Source organism: Cucurbita maxima, unplaced genomic scaffold (assembly GCF_002738345.1).
Source record: "Cucurbita maxima cultivar Rimu unplaced genomic scaffold, Cmax_1.0 Cma_Scf00021, whole genome shotgun sequence".
Lineage (NCBI taxonomy): Eukaryota > Viridiplantae > Streptophyta > Magnoliopsida > Cucurbitales > Cucurbitaceae > Cucurbita > Cucurbita maxima.
This window is the reverse complement of record NW_019272037.1, coordinates 3,642,884-3,658,950: the sequence shown is the minus strand read 5'-3', so window position 1 is coordinate 3,658,950 and position 16,067 is coordinate 3,642,884. Positions and strand designations below refer to the sequence as shown.

General features: G+C 36.9%; 3 protein-coding genes across 7 annotated transcripts; 1 reads left to right on the top strand and 2 right to left on the bottom strand.

Moving 5' to 3' along the window:
• Positions 1 to 1,216: 1,216 nt before the first annotated feature.
• On the top strand, positions 1,217 to 5,076 carry LOC111495365 (O-fucosyltransferase 34-like). Its single transcript, XM_023145366.1, has 9 exons — positions 1,217 to 1,481; positions 1,713 to 2,191; positions 2,564 to 2,631; positions 2,767 to 2,855; positions 2,945 to 3,110; positions 3,306 to 3,595; positions 3,674 to 3,878; positions 3,966 to 4,123; positions 4,242 to 5,076. The coding sequence occupies exons 2-9, from the start codon at positions 1,867 to 1,869 to the stop codon at positions 4,513 to 4,515; spliced, it is 1,575 nt and encodes a 524-aa protein (XP_023001134.1). The 5' UTR covers positions 1,217 to 1,481; positions 1,713 to 1,866; the 3' UTR covers positions 4,516 to 5,076.
• Positions 5,077 to 5,553: 477 nt separating this feature from the next.
• LOC111495364 (transcription factor BIM1-like) lies at positions 5,554 to 10,986 on the bottom strand. 5 transcript variants are annotated; one of them, XM_023145362.1, is made up of 13 exons: positions 10,686 to 10,986; positions 10,484 to 10,590; positions 10,200 to 10,406; positions 9,980 to 10,060; positions 8,626 to 9,012; positions 8,169 to 8,262; positions 7,932 to 8,068; positions 7,460 to 7,588; positions 7,264 to 7,343; positions 7,082 to 7,180; positions 6,482 to 6,927; positions 6,124 to 6,253; positions 5,554 to 6,038 (listed from the first exon to the last, which is right to left on the bottom strand). In XM_023145362.1, the coding sequence occupies exons 3-13, from the start codon at positions 10,237 to 10,239 to the stop codon at positions 5,937 to 5,939; spliced, it is 1,725 nt and encodes a 574-aa protein (XP_023001130.1). In that variant the 5' UTR covers positions 10,240 to 10,406; positions 10,484 to 10,590; positions 10,686 to 10,986; the 3' UTR covers positions 5,554 to 5,936. The 5 variants fall into 5 exon arrangements, with proteins under 5 accessions (XP_023001130.1, XP_023001129.1, XP_023001132.1 ...); XM_023145361.1 differs by having other exon boundaries at positions 10,200 to 10,590; XM_023145364.1 differs by having other exon boundaries at positions 7,264 to 7,333; positions 7,480 to 7,588; positions 10,200 to 10,590; positions 10,686 to 10,985.
• A 1,386-nt stretch (positions 10,987 to 12,372) lies between these two features.
• LOC111495363 lies at positions 12,373 to 16,033 on the bottom strand. The gene is made up of 3 exons (XM_023145359.1): positions 15,430 to 16,033; positions 13,202 to 14,414; positions 12,373 to 13,071 (listed from the first exon to the last, which is right to left on the bottom strand). The coding sequence occupies exons 1-3, from the start codon at positions 15,799 to 15,801 to the stop codon at positions 12,824 to 12,826; spliced, it is 1,833 nt and encodes a 610-aa protein (XP_023001127.1). The 5' UTR covers positions 15,802 to 16,033; the 3' UTR covers positions 12,373 to 12,823.
• Positions 16,034 to 16,067: the final 34 nt, after the last annotated feature.

The following is a 16,067-nucleotide window of genomic DNA, read 5'->3' as shown; positions in this document are numbered from 1 at the left end:
TATTAAATTATACTCATTTAATTTCGATTAATATCGATATAGAAAATTTAAATAGATCCAAACATTTAAATTAAAATTTTGATTAGAGAGGGGTATGCAGGTTAGCTTGTAATAAAACAATTAAATATAAATGTACAAATTTGGGTCGAACATGTTTAAATTTGGAAGTCAAAAGCATTGTATATTAAGTAAATTTGAAGAATATTTTCCTTTTTTTACAATAGTAAATGTGAAGAATAATCAACAGCCCATTTTAGGTATTGACTTTTATGATTCCAATTTCAATCATTTTACACATTAATTAAATAACATATATATATATATATATATATATATATATATATATATATATCTTGTATTTTAAAAAATATTAAATTACATGATAATTGGGGATTTTTACATAAGGTGAAATTTAAAAACTTGCCAAATTAATTTCTCAATCTTATATATTAGGGTATCAAAATTAATAATTTGCGGCATAATTTATATAATTTTAAAAGGAAAAAAAAAAGATAAAATATTACACGATTCATTAATTACACTAAAAATCAAAAAGTGAGGTATAACTCTCCAAAAACCAAAAAACTTCACCAAAAATAGTTACAATGTGTTTTTGTTTTGGAGGAATGCGTTATAATTAATTAAAATTTAATGTGTTTGGTAAAATTATAAGATGAAATTAAAAGTATAGGATAAAAATTAATTATATATATGTATATATATATTGTCAGAATAAGGGAGAATCTCCGCGTAAGAAACATATTTTAAATATTATAAACAATAAATATACGATAATAATGATGGTCCAAAAAGAAGCAATAAATAAATAAATTCTGAGTGGTTCCCATGACAAGCCAAAAAAAAATATATTAAAAAACGCAAATCTATAATATCACCGACTGCAAATTTCAAAGAAAAAACCGCGTGGCGATATTTTGAAACTAAAAGTTATCGCGGTTTTATTGGAATATATCGTGATATCAAAGATTTCGCGTAGTTATTTCACCACCTACCGAGGGTGGGAGACAGTGAACCCTACGCGAGATCTCTTTTAAGTCATATTCTCGATCGGACACGTGGAAGAATCTCAGTGGAGAAGCTAGACTGAACGTGACAGTGGGGTCAACGTATCTGGGTCCGAGTTGGGACGTTTTTTTATTTGCCCGTGAATCCGAGCCCACTGTGAACAGAACCCGACCCGACTGCATCTACCGGTACGGATCTCTTCTTCTTCTTCTTCTTCTTTTTTTTTTTTCTCCTTTCCTTACTCTCTCCGATTCCTATATATTTTCAACGGCGTCATCGATATTCGCGGCGAGGTTCTGGGCGAATGGCGATGCAAAGACGACCTTCTTCCGCCGAAAATTCTATTTGTAGAATGATCGTTTTACAAATTTGAATTGAAATTTTTAAGAATCTTTCAACGAAGTTATTAATGTTCTTCATTCTTCGAGGAGTCACCCAACTGAGATTTCGGTAATGTACGTTGTGGAAGAAAGTATTATTTAGTGTTTGCTAACAGTCTTTTGAATTTGTTTCTGTAATCGCTTTTCTTCTCTGAGGTCCGGGATTTTTGTTTTAGTTGCTATCTTGTTTTGATCTGGTTTCCCAACCGTATCTGCCCCCCTGTGAATCTTGGAGATCTTATCGTAACTTATTTCCATATATATATATATGTATGTATGTAATTCGATTTTGGTTGAATGTTTTAGGTTGTGATTTCTGATTTGGCATTCATTAAATAAGGGGCAGATCGATTTCCGAGGGGTCTTTCTTGATTTCCTGCAGTAATAATACATCAGGGTAGGGGGAAGGGGGGTTGCTCTGTTGATTTCTCTCCTGAATGCACGGGCGAGAGGAATAGAAATGTGCAAGATAGAGGGAAATCGGAGGAAGCTTAGTGACTCAACGGCGATGGAATTGAAAGCACTAGGAGGGAGCAAGATCGATAAACTAAAAAGTTCGATGGTCTCATCAGGGTTGAGAGTGCGGCCGTGGTTAATCCGCTTAACGACGACTGTTATGCTCTGGACTTGCATCGTTCAATTGATTTCGTTAAGGGAGGTTTGGGGACCGGGGGTCTTGAAAGGATGGCCTTCTTGTTTTTCTCATGAATCTGCGGCCGCTGCTGTTTCTGGTGTTGAGGAAAATCCCCTTTCAGTTCCGCCCAAAATAGTATTTCCTCCTAAACGTGAGTTTTTTTGCTCTTTCCTTTTAAGACCTGGTTTCAATTTTTGTTTGTTAAAACTTCCTAACCGGTCAGATAAGATTACTTTTACTTTCTTAAAGGAATTGGAAATCACTGAAAATGATGTAGATATCAGTTCCTAATCCTCTTGTTTTGTTGCTAGAAAATTAAAGTTAACTTGTTACTTTGTAATGATGTATATATCTAGTAGGCATTTCCCCTTTTAATCTTAATCTTTCATTTCATTTATAGATACACAGAAGGGTTATGTTCGAATTTTATATTAGCTATTTCCCTTTTTTAGTCTTTACTTGCTTGTTAATGGGAGTTTGTGAGCTGTTACTCCTATCTCTGAAATTTTATTTTCTCCGTCAGGATATTACAAGAACAATGGCTACCTGATGGTGTCGTGCAATGGAGGGCTCAACCAAATGAGGGCAGCGGTGGGTGATTTCAATCGTCCAGTGTGCAAAAGACTGTATTTCTGACCATCTGAACATAAGACAATTTCTATTTATGCTATACCCTAATAATTCTACCCCTTCACTCCCCCTTTTCCTTTTCTGTATGTTGTGCAGATATGTGACATGGTTGCCATTGCAAGATATTTGAATGTCACTCTTGTTGTACCCGAATTGGATAAGACCTCATTCTGGGCTGATCCCAGGTGTGTAATTATCAATCCATTTCCATTCATCTTTGGTTGGGCAAAATTTCATATGGTTGAGCTGACATGAAGTTATATTGACGTTTCAGTGAATTTCAAGATATATTTGATGTGGAACATTTTATTGGATCATTGAGAGATCAAGTACGCATCATAAGAGAGTTGCCCGTCAGGCTTAAGAAGAGAATGGAACAACGGAAGGTCTACTCAATGCCACCTATTAGCTGGTCTGACATTTCATACTATCATGATCAGGTTAGTTTTATTTGTGTTTCTCAAACGTCGAGCAATAAAATATGCCACTTAGATACTTTTGTACCCTGACATACCAATGTTTTTTCCCAACAGATATTCAAATTAATTATAATGAACTCCCTCTGGTTTTTATTTAGTTGTTTTGTTTATCTTTCTTGCAAAATTCTGAAAAGTTTTCCCCTTCTCCAATTATAGATTCTTCCGCTCATTCAGAAGCACAAAGTTTTACATCTGAACAAAACTGATGCCCGACTTGCCAACAATAACCAACCAATGGAGATGCAGAAGCTGAGATGTCGAGTAAACTATAGTGCTCTGAAATTCACCTCAGAGATAGAGCAGTTAGGAAGAAGGGTTGTCAAGCTGCTTAGGGAAAATGGCCCTTTTTTAGTGCTTCATCTTAGGTATGAGATGGATATGCTGGCCTTTTCTGGCTGTACTCAAGGTTGTAACAATGAAGAAATAGAAGAATTGACAAGAATGAGGTATATTTCGATCATTTGGCATTTGGCTTTTTAGCAAACTCTTTCTCATTCCCATTCTCTCTCGCTTTATATGTGCAGATATGCATATCCATGGTGGAAAGAGAAAGTAATAAACTCTGACATGAAAAGGAAGGATGGGTTGTGCCCCTTGACCCCAGAAGAAACTGCACTTACACTGAGGGCGCTGGATATTGATCCTAATTTTCAGATTTATATTGCAGCTGGTGAAATCTATGGAGGACAAAATAGGATGAAGAGTCTTGCAAAGGCTTATCCGAAACTGGTTTGTAGATTAGCTATGCAGTAGTTTCTATATCCCAACCTTATGTCTTCCTGCCCTTACAAATTGTCTCTGGTTTTGGTTAACTAGGTCAAGAAGGAGACATTGCTAAAACCTTCTGACCTCAGGTTCTTTCAGAATCACTCATCCCAGATGGCTGCTTTAGATTACCTTGTCTCGTTGGAAAGTGATATATTCATTCCTACATATGATGGGAATATGGCTAAAGTTGTTGAAGGTCATCGCAGGTACCAAGTGATTTTCACTCATTTGCTTATCTATTGCATATGGTTAAATCAATTGTACCGTTTTATTTGAGATGATATTCAACCAATTGTACTGGCTACTTGTGTTGTGACGTTTTAGATATCTTGGGTTTAAGAAGACCATACTGTTGGACAGAAAGATACTTGTTGATTTGATAGATCAATACAATAGTGGAAAGCTAAGCTGGGATGAGTTCTCTTTGGCTGTAAAAGAAACCCACGCAGACCGCATGGGGAAACCAGCTAAAAGGATGGTGATCCACGACAAACCTAAAGAGGAGGACTATTTCTATGCCAACCCTGAAGAATGTTTGCCACCGTTGGAGGAACAAAATGGGGCTGTTTCTTCTCCAATGCTGAAGAGAACACTTTGAGGTTTGTATGTTGGGATTGTGACATTTCAGTAGAGATGGAAGTTGAACTAATCGGATCAATCAAGATTTTCAAGGTCATACATTTGCGTCTAGAAAAGCCCGAGTATAGTATATAAGAAGCCAATTGGAGAACATTGTTTTCTTTGGCATATAGAAATTGTTATTCAACGTGGTCGTTTATTACCAGCTACCTCGCTGTTACAGGATGAGAGAAGCACATAAAACTGCTAGGACAGGCATAGTTTGTACACAGATAGATTGGTATTGAATCGCAGAACCACTTTCCCCCACAGTTCATTGCCTCACTCCCATTGTTAGCATCAGTCTTCATATATTGGCAAGAGAGGGGGAAGCTATAGGGGGTCCAAAATTGTTTATTTTACTCTCTTCCCAATAAGCACAGAAAGATTCATATTTATGTATTTAGGAAAGGCCATATCGCTTTCCTCCCACCACCTCTGATATCTTCTTTTTGCCTTGTGAAAGACAGCAGGCAATCAGATTCTATGGACGATGATGCCATTTTATTCATTGATTTTTATATTTATTCTCATTTGATAATTCCTGTGGCCAGATAAGATGATTTCTTCGTATTCACATTTTGATATTCATTATTTCTTCATATTCATGGCTTCGAACTTGTCTTGGTTGCCATTTTCTTTGATCAAATCATGTGAAATTATGCAGCAAGCAGCAGTATAATGTATCTGTATCGAATGCTAAGTTTAACAGAAAAGCAAGGTATGAATGGAATAATAATAGAATTTGAAGGGTTAGCAGTTTTGTTGGAGATTTTGTATTATAATGGAGAATAATCATGAATGCACATGGCCTTCGAAGCTGGCAAATTCTAATTGTGATGAAGAGTAGAGAAGAAGTGGCTGCCCATCATTTTTTATTATTATTATAAAAATAAAAAGCAAATCAATTAGACAACCAAGATAAGTATCGTTGTTTGATGCTTCTTTAAGTTATAGCGGCGGAGAAATAATCATTTCTGAATAAAAATAAAAATAATATTATGTATACAGAGAGCGATGAAATCCTGAGAATAGGGATATGATAAAGTGGAAGTAGACAGATTTATTCTTTTCTTCCTCCCTCCCTCCCTCCCAAAGAGATTTTGACAAGAGCCGACAATGAGACGAACTTTACATCAAACAAAAGCCTTTATGCCTAAAACAGCCTCTAAGCATGAAGGGAAGCTTAACTTCTAAAGCAGCTTCACCATATTAAAATGGGGGATGCCCAAAAAATCACAACTAGAAAATGAACTATATTCTAATGTACAATCAATCTGGGTCAGATGCATTTCCCAAATAATTGAAAGGCCATAAACCCTTCATGGAAGAAATGGAACGTAAAAATGAAGTGATAATTAATTGAATTGACGGGAGAATTACTTTGCTATATCATCTCTTTCAAGTATTTTGCTTCTTTCTGAATGCCTGCTCCATGTCCTCTTCTACAGCTGCAACTCTGGAAACAACGACCGCTCTCTCACTTGGGCGAGCTGAATCATCCTATGAAAAAGCAAAGAAAAGGGTGGAAAAGTTGATGCAGCTAGTAAAAGGACATTCATTGCATACTAGTATGCAGTTCGTTTACCACAATAGCAGGATTTGCGGCAGTATCTCTACAATTTGTCCTCTTTCCAAGTTCTATTTGTACAGCGATGCTGGCCTGTGACATATCCACTCCAGAACTCTGTAGCGCTTGTGTGAGAATTTTTAACAACCTGCTCATCGAGAAACCAAATGTATGTCGCTTAATTGATGAATCAAGTCTCAAATTGATCTATTGGCCTCTTCCAACAGTTAAATTCGCTGTCTAGAAGAGCTATCTACTAATATTATAATGTCAGTCTTGAAGATGGCCAAATTTATTGTTTCTTGAATGAAAACTCAAGATCATGCATATCAGAATGTATCATATTAAACAAGAATTAGAATATGAATATACTCACTCTTGAGAATATGCACTTGAGATGCTAATTCTACCACCTTCAATGCTCTGCTCAGGTTCTTTCAGCTTATTATCAACAGCAGCAATATCGGTAGTACATGCTCTCGTCTCCCATAATAGTTGTTGCATTTCATATGGTTTTTTGTCCGCATTATGTGCCACTTGAGAATAGATTTTAGTTTTTTCACCTTCACTTGTGACAGGTATGAAATAGCGTGGGTCCAACATTGGATAAGATGTTGCTTTGTTTGTTGTTCCAAGATGATGATCCGCTTCTCCGAAGGTGGTGGAAGTATTAGATTCGACTGGGTTGTGCGAGCACCTTGGAAGAAATGCAGGGAAGTGAGACATATTTTTTTGGTCAGACCCAGCAAATATAAACACAGGGCCGCTCTTGGCAACTTGAGATTGATCGATGTAACATTGTGCTGGATTACAATTGTTTCTCTGCACAACAGAGGATCAGAGGGTTTCCGTATTAGGCAGCTGATATCAATTAAAATTTAGTGAAACAAGAACAAAAGGTCAAAATATTTTTATAAGGAACAGTGTTATATAGTATGTACAAACAATGGAGAGAAAGTTTGTTGGTAGTATTTACACAGTGGAGTAATTTCGCTGGTTCATCGTACCATCCTTGCGGTGGTGAGCTTTCATATTTGCGAACCTTTTCTTGTAAAAATTGAATGTACTCGATAACCTGGTAACATGTTCAGAAATCAATCTACTGCACACCATATGCAAAAGAGAAGTAAAATATCACCTAGTGACATGCATATTTACCTCTAACAAAAATGATGCCTTGTCTCTCTTCTGATCACTACAGGGAAGAAGTTCTCTCAGCTTCTGAAACCTGCATGTAACTTTTCAACTTTATCACAAATAAAATAACTTCTAGAGTGATTTTTCTACGAATTTCTTTCTATAAGGAAATATATGCACTTGTTTTGGAAAAGGTAATGTCTGCTACTGAACTAACATATATCTGTGAAATCTTGCCTATCATTAATTTTGCTCCTTCGACGCTGTTCTGTTGCAGAATGTTTGGATCTCGGCGTGTTAGCCTTCTGATCAGAGCATTTTCCACCGACGTTTATCCTCAAGTCACCTGTAAATCCAAGATTTTAGAAAGAAGAACAATTGAGGAGAGATTTTCAGGGACTAATTTTGCCAGAGCTCACAAATTTTGACACAAAAATTAATTCTAATGTTATTTTCTTTTAAATCCTATCAATTTTGTATCATACATATTTTACACTTCATCAAAAGTATATCAAAACACCTTTTTTTTTCTTCTTTTTCTTTTTTTAATGAATTTTCAAAGGAAAACTTAAAGAGAGTAAAAATGGCAACATTTTCAAATTGAAGGGCAAATTGCACTACTTATCTAATTTTTTTTTTTAAGTTCTGGTGGGGGGAATAACGAACAGAGCATCATGAAAGAAACGAACCTCTATAGGCAGTGGATGGCGATGATTCCTTCTTAATAACAAATGCTTTGCCATCGTCTAGTTTCTCTTCCTTAGAGGTAACATTGGCTGCGGACTTCAACATCTCACCGAAGCTCCGTTTCTGCTGGCATGAAGGCCTGTTCGTAAATTTCCAGGAAGTCCAGTCTCAACATTTATACACGGGAACCAAAAAAATAATGTTGACGTTTTGAAAAGTTAGAAACAAGAATGACTGACTGAGAGGAAGAGAGAGAGCTGAAGCTGCTGCATGATGATTGTATTGGCCGCTCTGTTGAAACGGCCCACTGTTCCATCTTTGCCGGTGGTTCTGCTAGAAAGAACGGAAGATCCGTTCAATGGGAAGGAACGTAAGAAAAAAGCTCAAATGATGTGGAAAAAGTATGAGCGAATTCCAAAACCCCATCTTAGAATTCTTACACATGCAAGCAAAACAAACAAAAAGATGATAAGAGAAAGCACACATATGCACCCACACACGTTTGTTTTCTCTCCAAACATTTCAAGTTTTGTGGTAAATTTCGGCCATGAGTTCTTACTAACTAAAGAAAAAGCTACGTTAAGAAGTCAGTAGGACCCCACCAACATTAGAAACTAGAAAGTCCATGAGAACTCTGTTGATCGATTAATAGTCAAATAATTAGAACTGAAAAGATTGTAATGATAAAAACTTTACCTCTTAGACCCGGCTTTTCACTCAAATTCTCCTTCCTTGTCTTTCCCTTTTTAACAGCAGATTCTTCCCACAACGTGAAACCACTTGCAGACAAAGAGCTACAACGGGAGTTGTCGTCACTTTTGTCAGTATTGCTCGCCTGAGGGACTGGAAATACCGATCCTTCTGTCTTTGGAACCCTATGGTTGAAATAAGAAATGTGGCCAATAATGCAACTCCCAATTCCACCTGGTAAAAGACGCTCGACAGGAGAATTACGTGCTAGAGTTGTCAAGGGTGGCGCTGCTCGTTCGACAGTGGACACATTCATTGTATGCTCTTTCTTGGCACAAGTCTTCTCAATCCGTTCCAACGGCTGGAGAAAATCATGCGTTGTAAGAAAACCTCCTGTTCTCACAAAAATAGAAAAACATACATTATAATAGCTAATCCAAATGCACCCATGGCTTCTAAGCAAATAGCGATGCAATTAATCACGAAACAAGCAGGATAGAACCTTTTTCACTGTCCAGCCAAAAAATGGATTACAAACGTGGAAATTGAAACCCATGTTCACGTTTTACTTTTCTCTTATCAATAACAATGACAGGCTGAATGCAAAAATTTCAAAATCCCCACTGAAAGAGCCCTTAATATTGACGATTCCGTAAGAGATACGCATGATGGGGGCAGTAAATATATCCACATGGCAAGTTTTAGAGAGATTCGCTTTATTTATTATGGAATTTATTCAGAAGCATATGCACATCCCAAAAGAAAAAAGAAAAAGATTGCAATTTTTAAGGGGTTCCGGAAGGGAGCTGAATTTGCATCGCTTATCCTGAATTGTGCGATACGTCAAGTCAGTTGTCGACACATGAGACAGGTCCCGCCATCGAAAGGGCGCGCACCAATCTGGTGGTGCTAATTACTTACCTGCCGGCCTTTGCTTTTCCATTTTGGAGTTCAGTGTCCCTATTCTATCATATATTCTGTACTAATTTTAGAAAAAGAAAAATATTGAGGTATATTTTATCGAGTTCATCCCGATATTCAATTACTGTTCGTCATAGAAAATTCTTCTTCTTCTTCTTCTTCTTCTTCTTCTTTTTGAATTTGGAGTGAACTGCAAAATGACAGATGCAGTAGGGAAACCCAAGTATGGCTCCTAATTTAGTTCAGCCCTACTTTTACTTCGTGCCACGGATCCATGATTTTATTCAAGTCACGTGCACGGACAACCATAATTTCATTTCGTTTTCGAACAAAAGTAATTACTAAAGAAATATCAGAACGGAGATATGGCTTAAACTTTATCAAATGGCTTATAGGAGGAAGTAAATCTGTAATTGGTGATTTGATAGAGGAATAGTACCTTGAAAGGACTGGGATGGATCTTGTTGGTCGGCAGTTGAATGACTATAGAGTGATAGGAAGTCATGCGTTGGTTTCCGCCCTGAAGAAGAGCTTCCAGATTACCGTCACAAATGAACATTCAACACAAATCATTCGTTTCGGGGGGGTTTCCCCCATCGAATTCCAAAAACTCAAGTTCAGGAGTACTAAATTTGGCAAAAGTTGAAATCGAACCATACCTTCGGTTCTGAGGGGACGGGAAGGCTGAGGAAGCTCCATAGCCAATTACAATCAAGCTTTCCAAACGGTTAAATGCGAATTCCTCGGCCTTCTTCTCTTGATGGATTACGAATTCAAACCTCTCAAAGAAGTTCAATTCTCAGTAATTCACCCTAAAATTGACTATGGATATCGAGAGTTGTTTCCAGAAATGAAGCGCTCAGAACCTGAATTCCTACAAAAGCTTGCTAATCAGAGAATTTATGCCGTCGATATGAAGATCTAAAAGGCACATTCACTTAACCTTTTCAGTAATCGGACTGTAAACTGTTATAATACTCTATAAAATTCTGACTGTTCCTCCAGAAAAACATGCTTCTCATCCCGGAGAAAACAATTCTCCAATTTCAACTACAACAGTTGAAGAACAAGATGAAGCAGAACAAATCCAGAAAACAATAACAATAATAAAAAATAAAATCGAATGAATTAGGAGAGAATAGTACCATAAGTTTCTCCAAGAATCTGATAAGAGCGAAGATTTTCACAGGCTTTGACAAGTGACTCTTCTGAACTGAACTGAATTTAGAACTTGGACGCAAACACAGAAACTATGGCGCCATTGAAAAGCAGTGAAGATAGTAAACTAGAATTGCAGAGAAAAATTGGTAAAATGGAGAAGAAGAAGAAGAAGAAGAAGAGAATCTGCTTCGAATTGCCGCTTACAAACAAAATATTGTGTCTTCTTTTTTCTTTGGAGTTGGAATCTCTCTTTTTCTCTTCAAATCCCAAAAATAAATAAAATAAAAAAATAAAAACAATTGGACTAAATAACGCGCACGCGCACACACACTCACCGGCGTTAGTGGCGACGCCGTTTAATAGACGGCCTCACTATCCATAGTTTTTAAATTAAATATTGCTTTTTAAAATTATTTCGATAATGTTTTTAAAATATTTAAAGATAATTCAATTAAAATTTTGTTTTTTTTTCTTCTTCTTCTATAAAATAATCTAAACTTTCCAACTGGCATCTTAATTAATTATGCTATATTTGACATAACATGAAAGGCTTAGGTTGTTGATTAGTTTTAATCTATTTGATTTAACGACAGAACAACCTCCTAATTGTTTCTATTATTTGTCCTAATAATATTTTATTATATTTATTCATCAAATATATATATATATATTTGTTATTATTCTAAAAGGTTGAGATTGTAAACGCAATCTAACATGCATGAGATTCTGCATCTAAGATTATCGGTAGTCTCAAGAGACTCCTGCTATAAAAGTTAGCCGAGTATTTAACATTTTTATGAATTATTTAGTTTATTTAATAGAAACAAAAAATATATATTAAATGCAAAGGCAATATGATTAGGTGGGTTTATGCAAGTTGATAGCAAATGCAATATTGAGTGACCAAATTCATTTTCCCTGTCCCCTCATCATTTCTTTTTGTATTTTTTCTAACGACAAGGATTTGACATTAATTTTAGAAAAAAGGAAATTCATTTTTTATAAAATTATTGAAGAGTTAATTTAAATTGTGGAAAAGGCTATTTTTAAACATTTTTTTCATTCATATAATAAATATAATTAAAAAATGTTAATTGAATGGAAGGGCGGCATAAAACGTGGACATTCTGAGGGGGATCCGTTTAGAGATCAGTTAACAAATGTTAAAAGGGTACCGGCGCACAATCCGCGAGATGCACGTGACTTTTCTACACCCTCTGCCTCACGTGGCCAACTTGCCCGTTTTTCCGGGACCCACTGCCCATACATTTCTTTTCTATTTTAATATACTTTTTCTCCCATCATAAATTTTTTATCTTTATTTACTCGATAAACTTTAAAATTTAGTAATATTTTAAAAATGACGAAGAAAATCAAAATTATTTAAAAATTAATATAAAAATAAAATGTATATATATAGTCTAAGAAAGAGCTTCTTTTTTTGGTTTGGTGGGGGTAATAAGTAATGGTTATTAAAATAAAGAAAAAAAAGGAGAGTGAGGTGTGGAGAGGTGATAGGGTATTTAGGGCTGTGACAAAGGATGAGGTGACAGCACTGAACACGGTAGTGTCGTTCAGTTGAAAAGGCACGTGATATGGCAGTTAGCTCACGTGTGGAAAGTCATGTTATATTGTCGCATGCGCTTTTGTGAGTGCTATCACAGAGAGAGGCCACAGCAAAGCACGAGGCAGTTTCACATCAGCGTTAGACCCACCTCTCCATGTTCCAACGAATTATCGGCTCAACTCAACAATAGAGCGCCACGCTCACTTCCCTCTACCGCATACATTTCCCTTCCATTTTGGTCCCCTCAAACCGTCACCTCCTTCTTAGAACCCACTTCTTTTCTTTTAACTCTCTGCTTGGTTTATACTAATGTCTACTCCGTGTAGAAGTTTCCACACTTTTATAAGAACCACTTTGTTCTCCACTCTAACTAATGTAGGACCTCACAATCCACAATGTCCTCACTGAACATCGCTCGGTGTCTGACTCTGATACCCTTTGTAACCGTTCAAGCTCACCTCTAGCAGATATTATCTACTTTGAACCATTTATTTATTACTCCCAAAACTTTTCTGCTTACTATTACACACAATTTGGCTTCTTTACAGCCTACGATCAGGAACCCACCTCCAGTTTTTCTAACATCAGGGCATTAACAACATCCTTCACATACACCAGGAAGCATTCCCTGCAAGATTCTGGCCTCAGAGTGGACCTGTGAAGCTGCCCGACTTCTTCTTCTGTGTGCTTGCAAACCGAGCACGATAAGAATCGCTTGCTGGGTTTTGGAGGGGGTTCTAAACCACATGCTGCCATGATGGTGTGAGTTGCAAGCCTTGCTACTTCCTTGTATCTTTCATATCCTGCATAAATCTCAGATTAATTAATATTCCACTCAACACAATCCTGTTACAAGATAAACCTGGAAGAGCTTTACATTTAATTGCATTCAAACTAATGGCAATGGGGGTAGCGTAGAACGTGACATCATACCCAAATTTTTGTCTCGGCTTAGGAGTTTTAGGTTGATCTTGACCAGTGTTCGTATCTCACTTTTGGGATCCTGATCGTTGCCAGCCTCACGAGCCACATGGCCTCTCTCTGAGGCTTGTGTCATTGTGGAGGATGAAGAAAGTTCATCCACGATTTTGTTTGATAGCTTTCTTCTATTTTCATAGTTGAAATCACCTCGAGAAGTTTGGACTATATTACCCAGGGAGGATTCTCCATAACTGGATGAGCTGGTAGGAAAAAACTCATCAGAAGCTTTACTCTTCTTACTTGCTACAGGACAACACAGTTTCTTATCCAACTCGGGCAATCTTTGCTTTCCCATTTCCTTCTTATGCTTTGCTGGTTCCTTTAGCTTCTGGATTTTGAACTGTTGGCCCTTCGCTGTATGAATATCTTTTATTTTTGTGTTCATTTGTCTGCTAACAGGATGTTTCAAGGTTTGATCTTCCTCGCGTATGGCCTTTGCCTTTGCAATTTCCATCATCCTCCATGCCTTCTCAACATCATAAGAGCTTCCATTAGACTCAGGTCCAGATGTCGCCTGCACGTTAATGGCTGTAGAAAAATGGGGTTCACCCGTTTGGCTGTTTACTGCAGCACCAATATCTCGTTTGGAACTGTTGCCACAATATGTTGATGAGCTGCTAGCGGGAAAGCTCAGTGACCCCCTTCGTAAGCCACCCCAATTTTCACGTAATGCTCTTATATGGCTATGGATGTTACGACAGCGATGTAATGTTCTTGCACTTGTTCCAGCAGCTCTACCACCACGACTAGGCAATGATTTATGGGCCACGCTGCTTCTGCTTCTCCAACTGGGGACAATAGAAGGTGGCTCGTGACTTGAATGTAAAACGGCTATTCTGCGAGGTATGCCAACTGTTTGAGCACTTGATTCTTTTACTATATCGGAAATGGAGATGTGGGCTCTAGCAGATTCTGTTTGATTTTGATCATTGTAACCAGTGTTCAATTCAGGATCGGCATGTTGAGCCCTGGAGATAGTACAATCATGGCAAAACCAATCGCCTTCAGGCACATTAGCACCTAGGCCGACACAATAAGTATGAGCAGCTGAATCACAGAGATCGCAGAGTAACATGAGACCTTCATCTTCCATACCCTTGCACACAGTACAACATGTTTCTGCATATGGATCCCTATTCGTAGTATTTTCAATAACAGAGCGATCCTGAAACCAGGAAAGTTACAAGCTTGTGAAACTATGCGCATTTCTACACTCAAGTTGAACTATGTTGCCAGAGAAACACAAAACAAGCTCTAGAAAAACGAAATTATAAAATTTGGGGTCCTTTTGATAACCATTTTTTTGTTTTTCCATTTTTCAAAAATTAAGCTTATAAACACTACTTACTTGCACGTATAATATATATATTTTTTTTTAATAAAAAAACGTTTTATTTTAAAATTTTTTAAAAAATCAAGCCAATATTTGATCAATTTCAAAAAGTGGTTTTAAAAAACTGATTTTGTCATTGAAGTTTGGCTTAGAATTTAAAGGTGTGTTTTTTTAAGAATGAGAAAAACTTACCAAAAACTTGTGACAAACAAGTATAATAAACAGAAAACTAAAAACAAAATGGTTATCAAATGGACGTTAGACGTTTAAAAGATGATGAACTTTGAGGGACTAAAACATTTCTGGTGAGGAGATATTAGTATAAATGCTTATCATATTTATGTTTCATTACCTAGACAATAATATATCATAAGCAATTTGACCCTATAAAAGTATAAAAAAATTCTAATCTTTCAAAAACTTCTGCAATTGCTACTCCAACCAGTAGATAACAAAAGAAAGAGTCATGGATGTCGTAGATATCATAATTATGCAAAATTATATCTATTTGGACCATATCCTAGCAAGTGCCCTCAAAGTTTCAACATTGTTCAATACAATTAAACGTAATTATAGTTAAATTTGTTCCTATAGCCACAAGTTTCAACAGAAAGGGAAGAATGATACTTGCAGAGAGCTCTACAATGCATTATTCAAACTATAATCGAACTGATCCTTGCAGTCAAGCATATTGGCGTCACTTCTAAAACGAAAAATTCCCAGATTCATACAATTAAACACACGATATTCAACCAATAAAAAAACGCATCCCTAAAGCCCTAGAAAAGCTCAATGTCAATCATAGAGCACAATAAAGCAGCAAAATGTCAACAACAGAGTTACCAACCTGATTCCGCATTGGAATATTAACAATTCGTTCACGTAGACGACAGATATCCTTCGCAATTCTATGAACAACAGTGAATCTGCCCTTGCAAGCAGGGCATCTAGATTCAATCCTCGCCCACTCCATAATGCAGACGAAGCAAAAATAGTGGTCACAGGAGTCAAGCTTACCTCTCTCCGCTTTTCCATCATCCGAAAAACAAATTACACAGATAGAACAAGGATTATCGTCTATCAGCGGCTGATTTTCTTGAAATTCACCTTCCGCAGATTCGTTTTCGAACCCGGATTTGGTACTCGCGGAAGGACAAGAAATTAGGGCCTTTAGGCGATCTTCTGGGGAGGCGAGGGGGTCAGATGAGTCGTCCGCCATCGTCGGTGAGCGGCAGCGTGGCCGGACCGCCTCGATTAACTCCGGCGAAAGAGTTCAAACGGGATCAAGGAGGATCATCGACGAACAGTACATGGGGGAAAGGGCTACGTTTCTAATATTTTATTATCCATTTCTCAAAAAAATAAAAATCGTGATTATTTTTGCGAGGACGAGAAAGAAAAAGTTAATAAAATACCTTTCAACTTATCCAAAAAGAATAATAATATATTCTTCAATTTTCAAAAAATTAATAATATTATCCGTTT

What these genes read in the sequence shown, in the direction of transcription:
- LOC111495365 (XM_023145366.1), top strand. Translation starts at nt 1,867, where the DNA reads ATGTGCAAGATAGAGGGAAATCGGAGGAAGCTTAGTGACTCAACGGCG. An exon ending in TCATTCTGGGCTGATCCCAG is followed by an intron (nt 2,856 to 2,944) that starts GTGTGTAATTAT and finishes TTGACGTTTCAG; the next exon opens with TGAATTTCAAGATATATTTG. An exon ending in GAAGAATTGACAAGAATGAG is followed by an intron (nt 3,596 to 3,673) that starts GTATATTTCGAT and finishes TTATATGTGCAG; the next exon opens with ATATGCATATCCATGGTGGA.
- LOC111495364 (XM_023145361.1), bottom strand. Translation starts at nt 10,239, where the DNA reads ATGGAGCTTCCTCAGCCTTCCCGTCCCCTCAGAACCGAAG. An exon ending in AGCTCTCTCTCTTCCTCTCA is followed by an intron (nt 8,069 to 8,168) that starts GTCAGTCATTCT and finishes ATTTACGAACAG; the next exon opens with GCCTTCATGCCAGCAGAAAC. An exon ending in CAGCGAAATTACTCCACTGT is followed by an intron (nt 6,928 to 7,081) that starts GTAAATACTACC and finishes TCTGTTGTGCAG; the next exon opens with AGAAACAATTGTAATCCAGC.
- LOC111495363 (XM_023145359.1), bottom strand. Translation starts at nt 15,801, where the DNA reads ATGGCGGACGACTCATCTGACCCCCTCGCCTCCCCAGAAGATCGCCTA. An exon ending in ATATTCCAATGCGGAATCAG is followed by an intron (nt 14,415 to 15,429) that starts GTTGGTAACTCT and finishes TCCTGGTTTCAG; the next exon opens with GATCGCTCTGTTATTGAAAA. An exon ending in AAGCCGAGACAAAAATTTGG is followed by an intron (nt 13,072 to 13,201) that starts GTATGATGTCAC and finishes AGATTTATGCAG; the next exon opens with GATATGAAAGATACAAGGAA.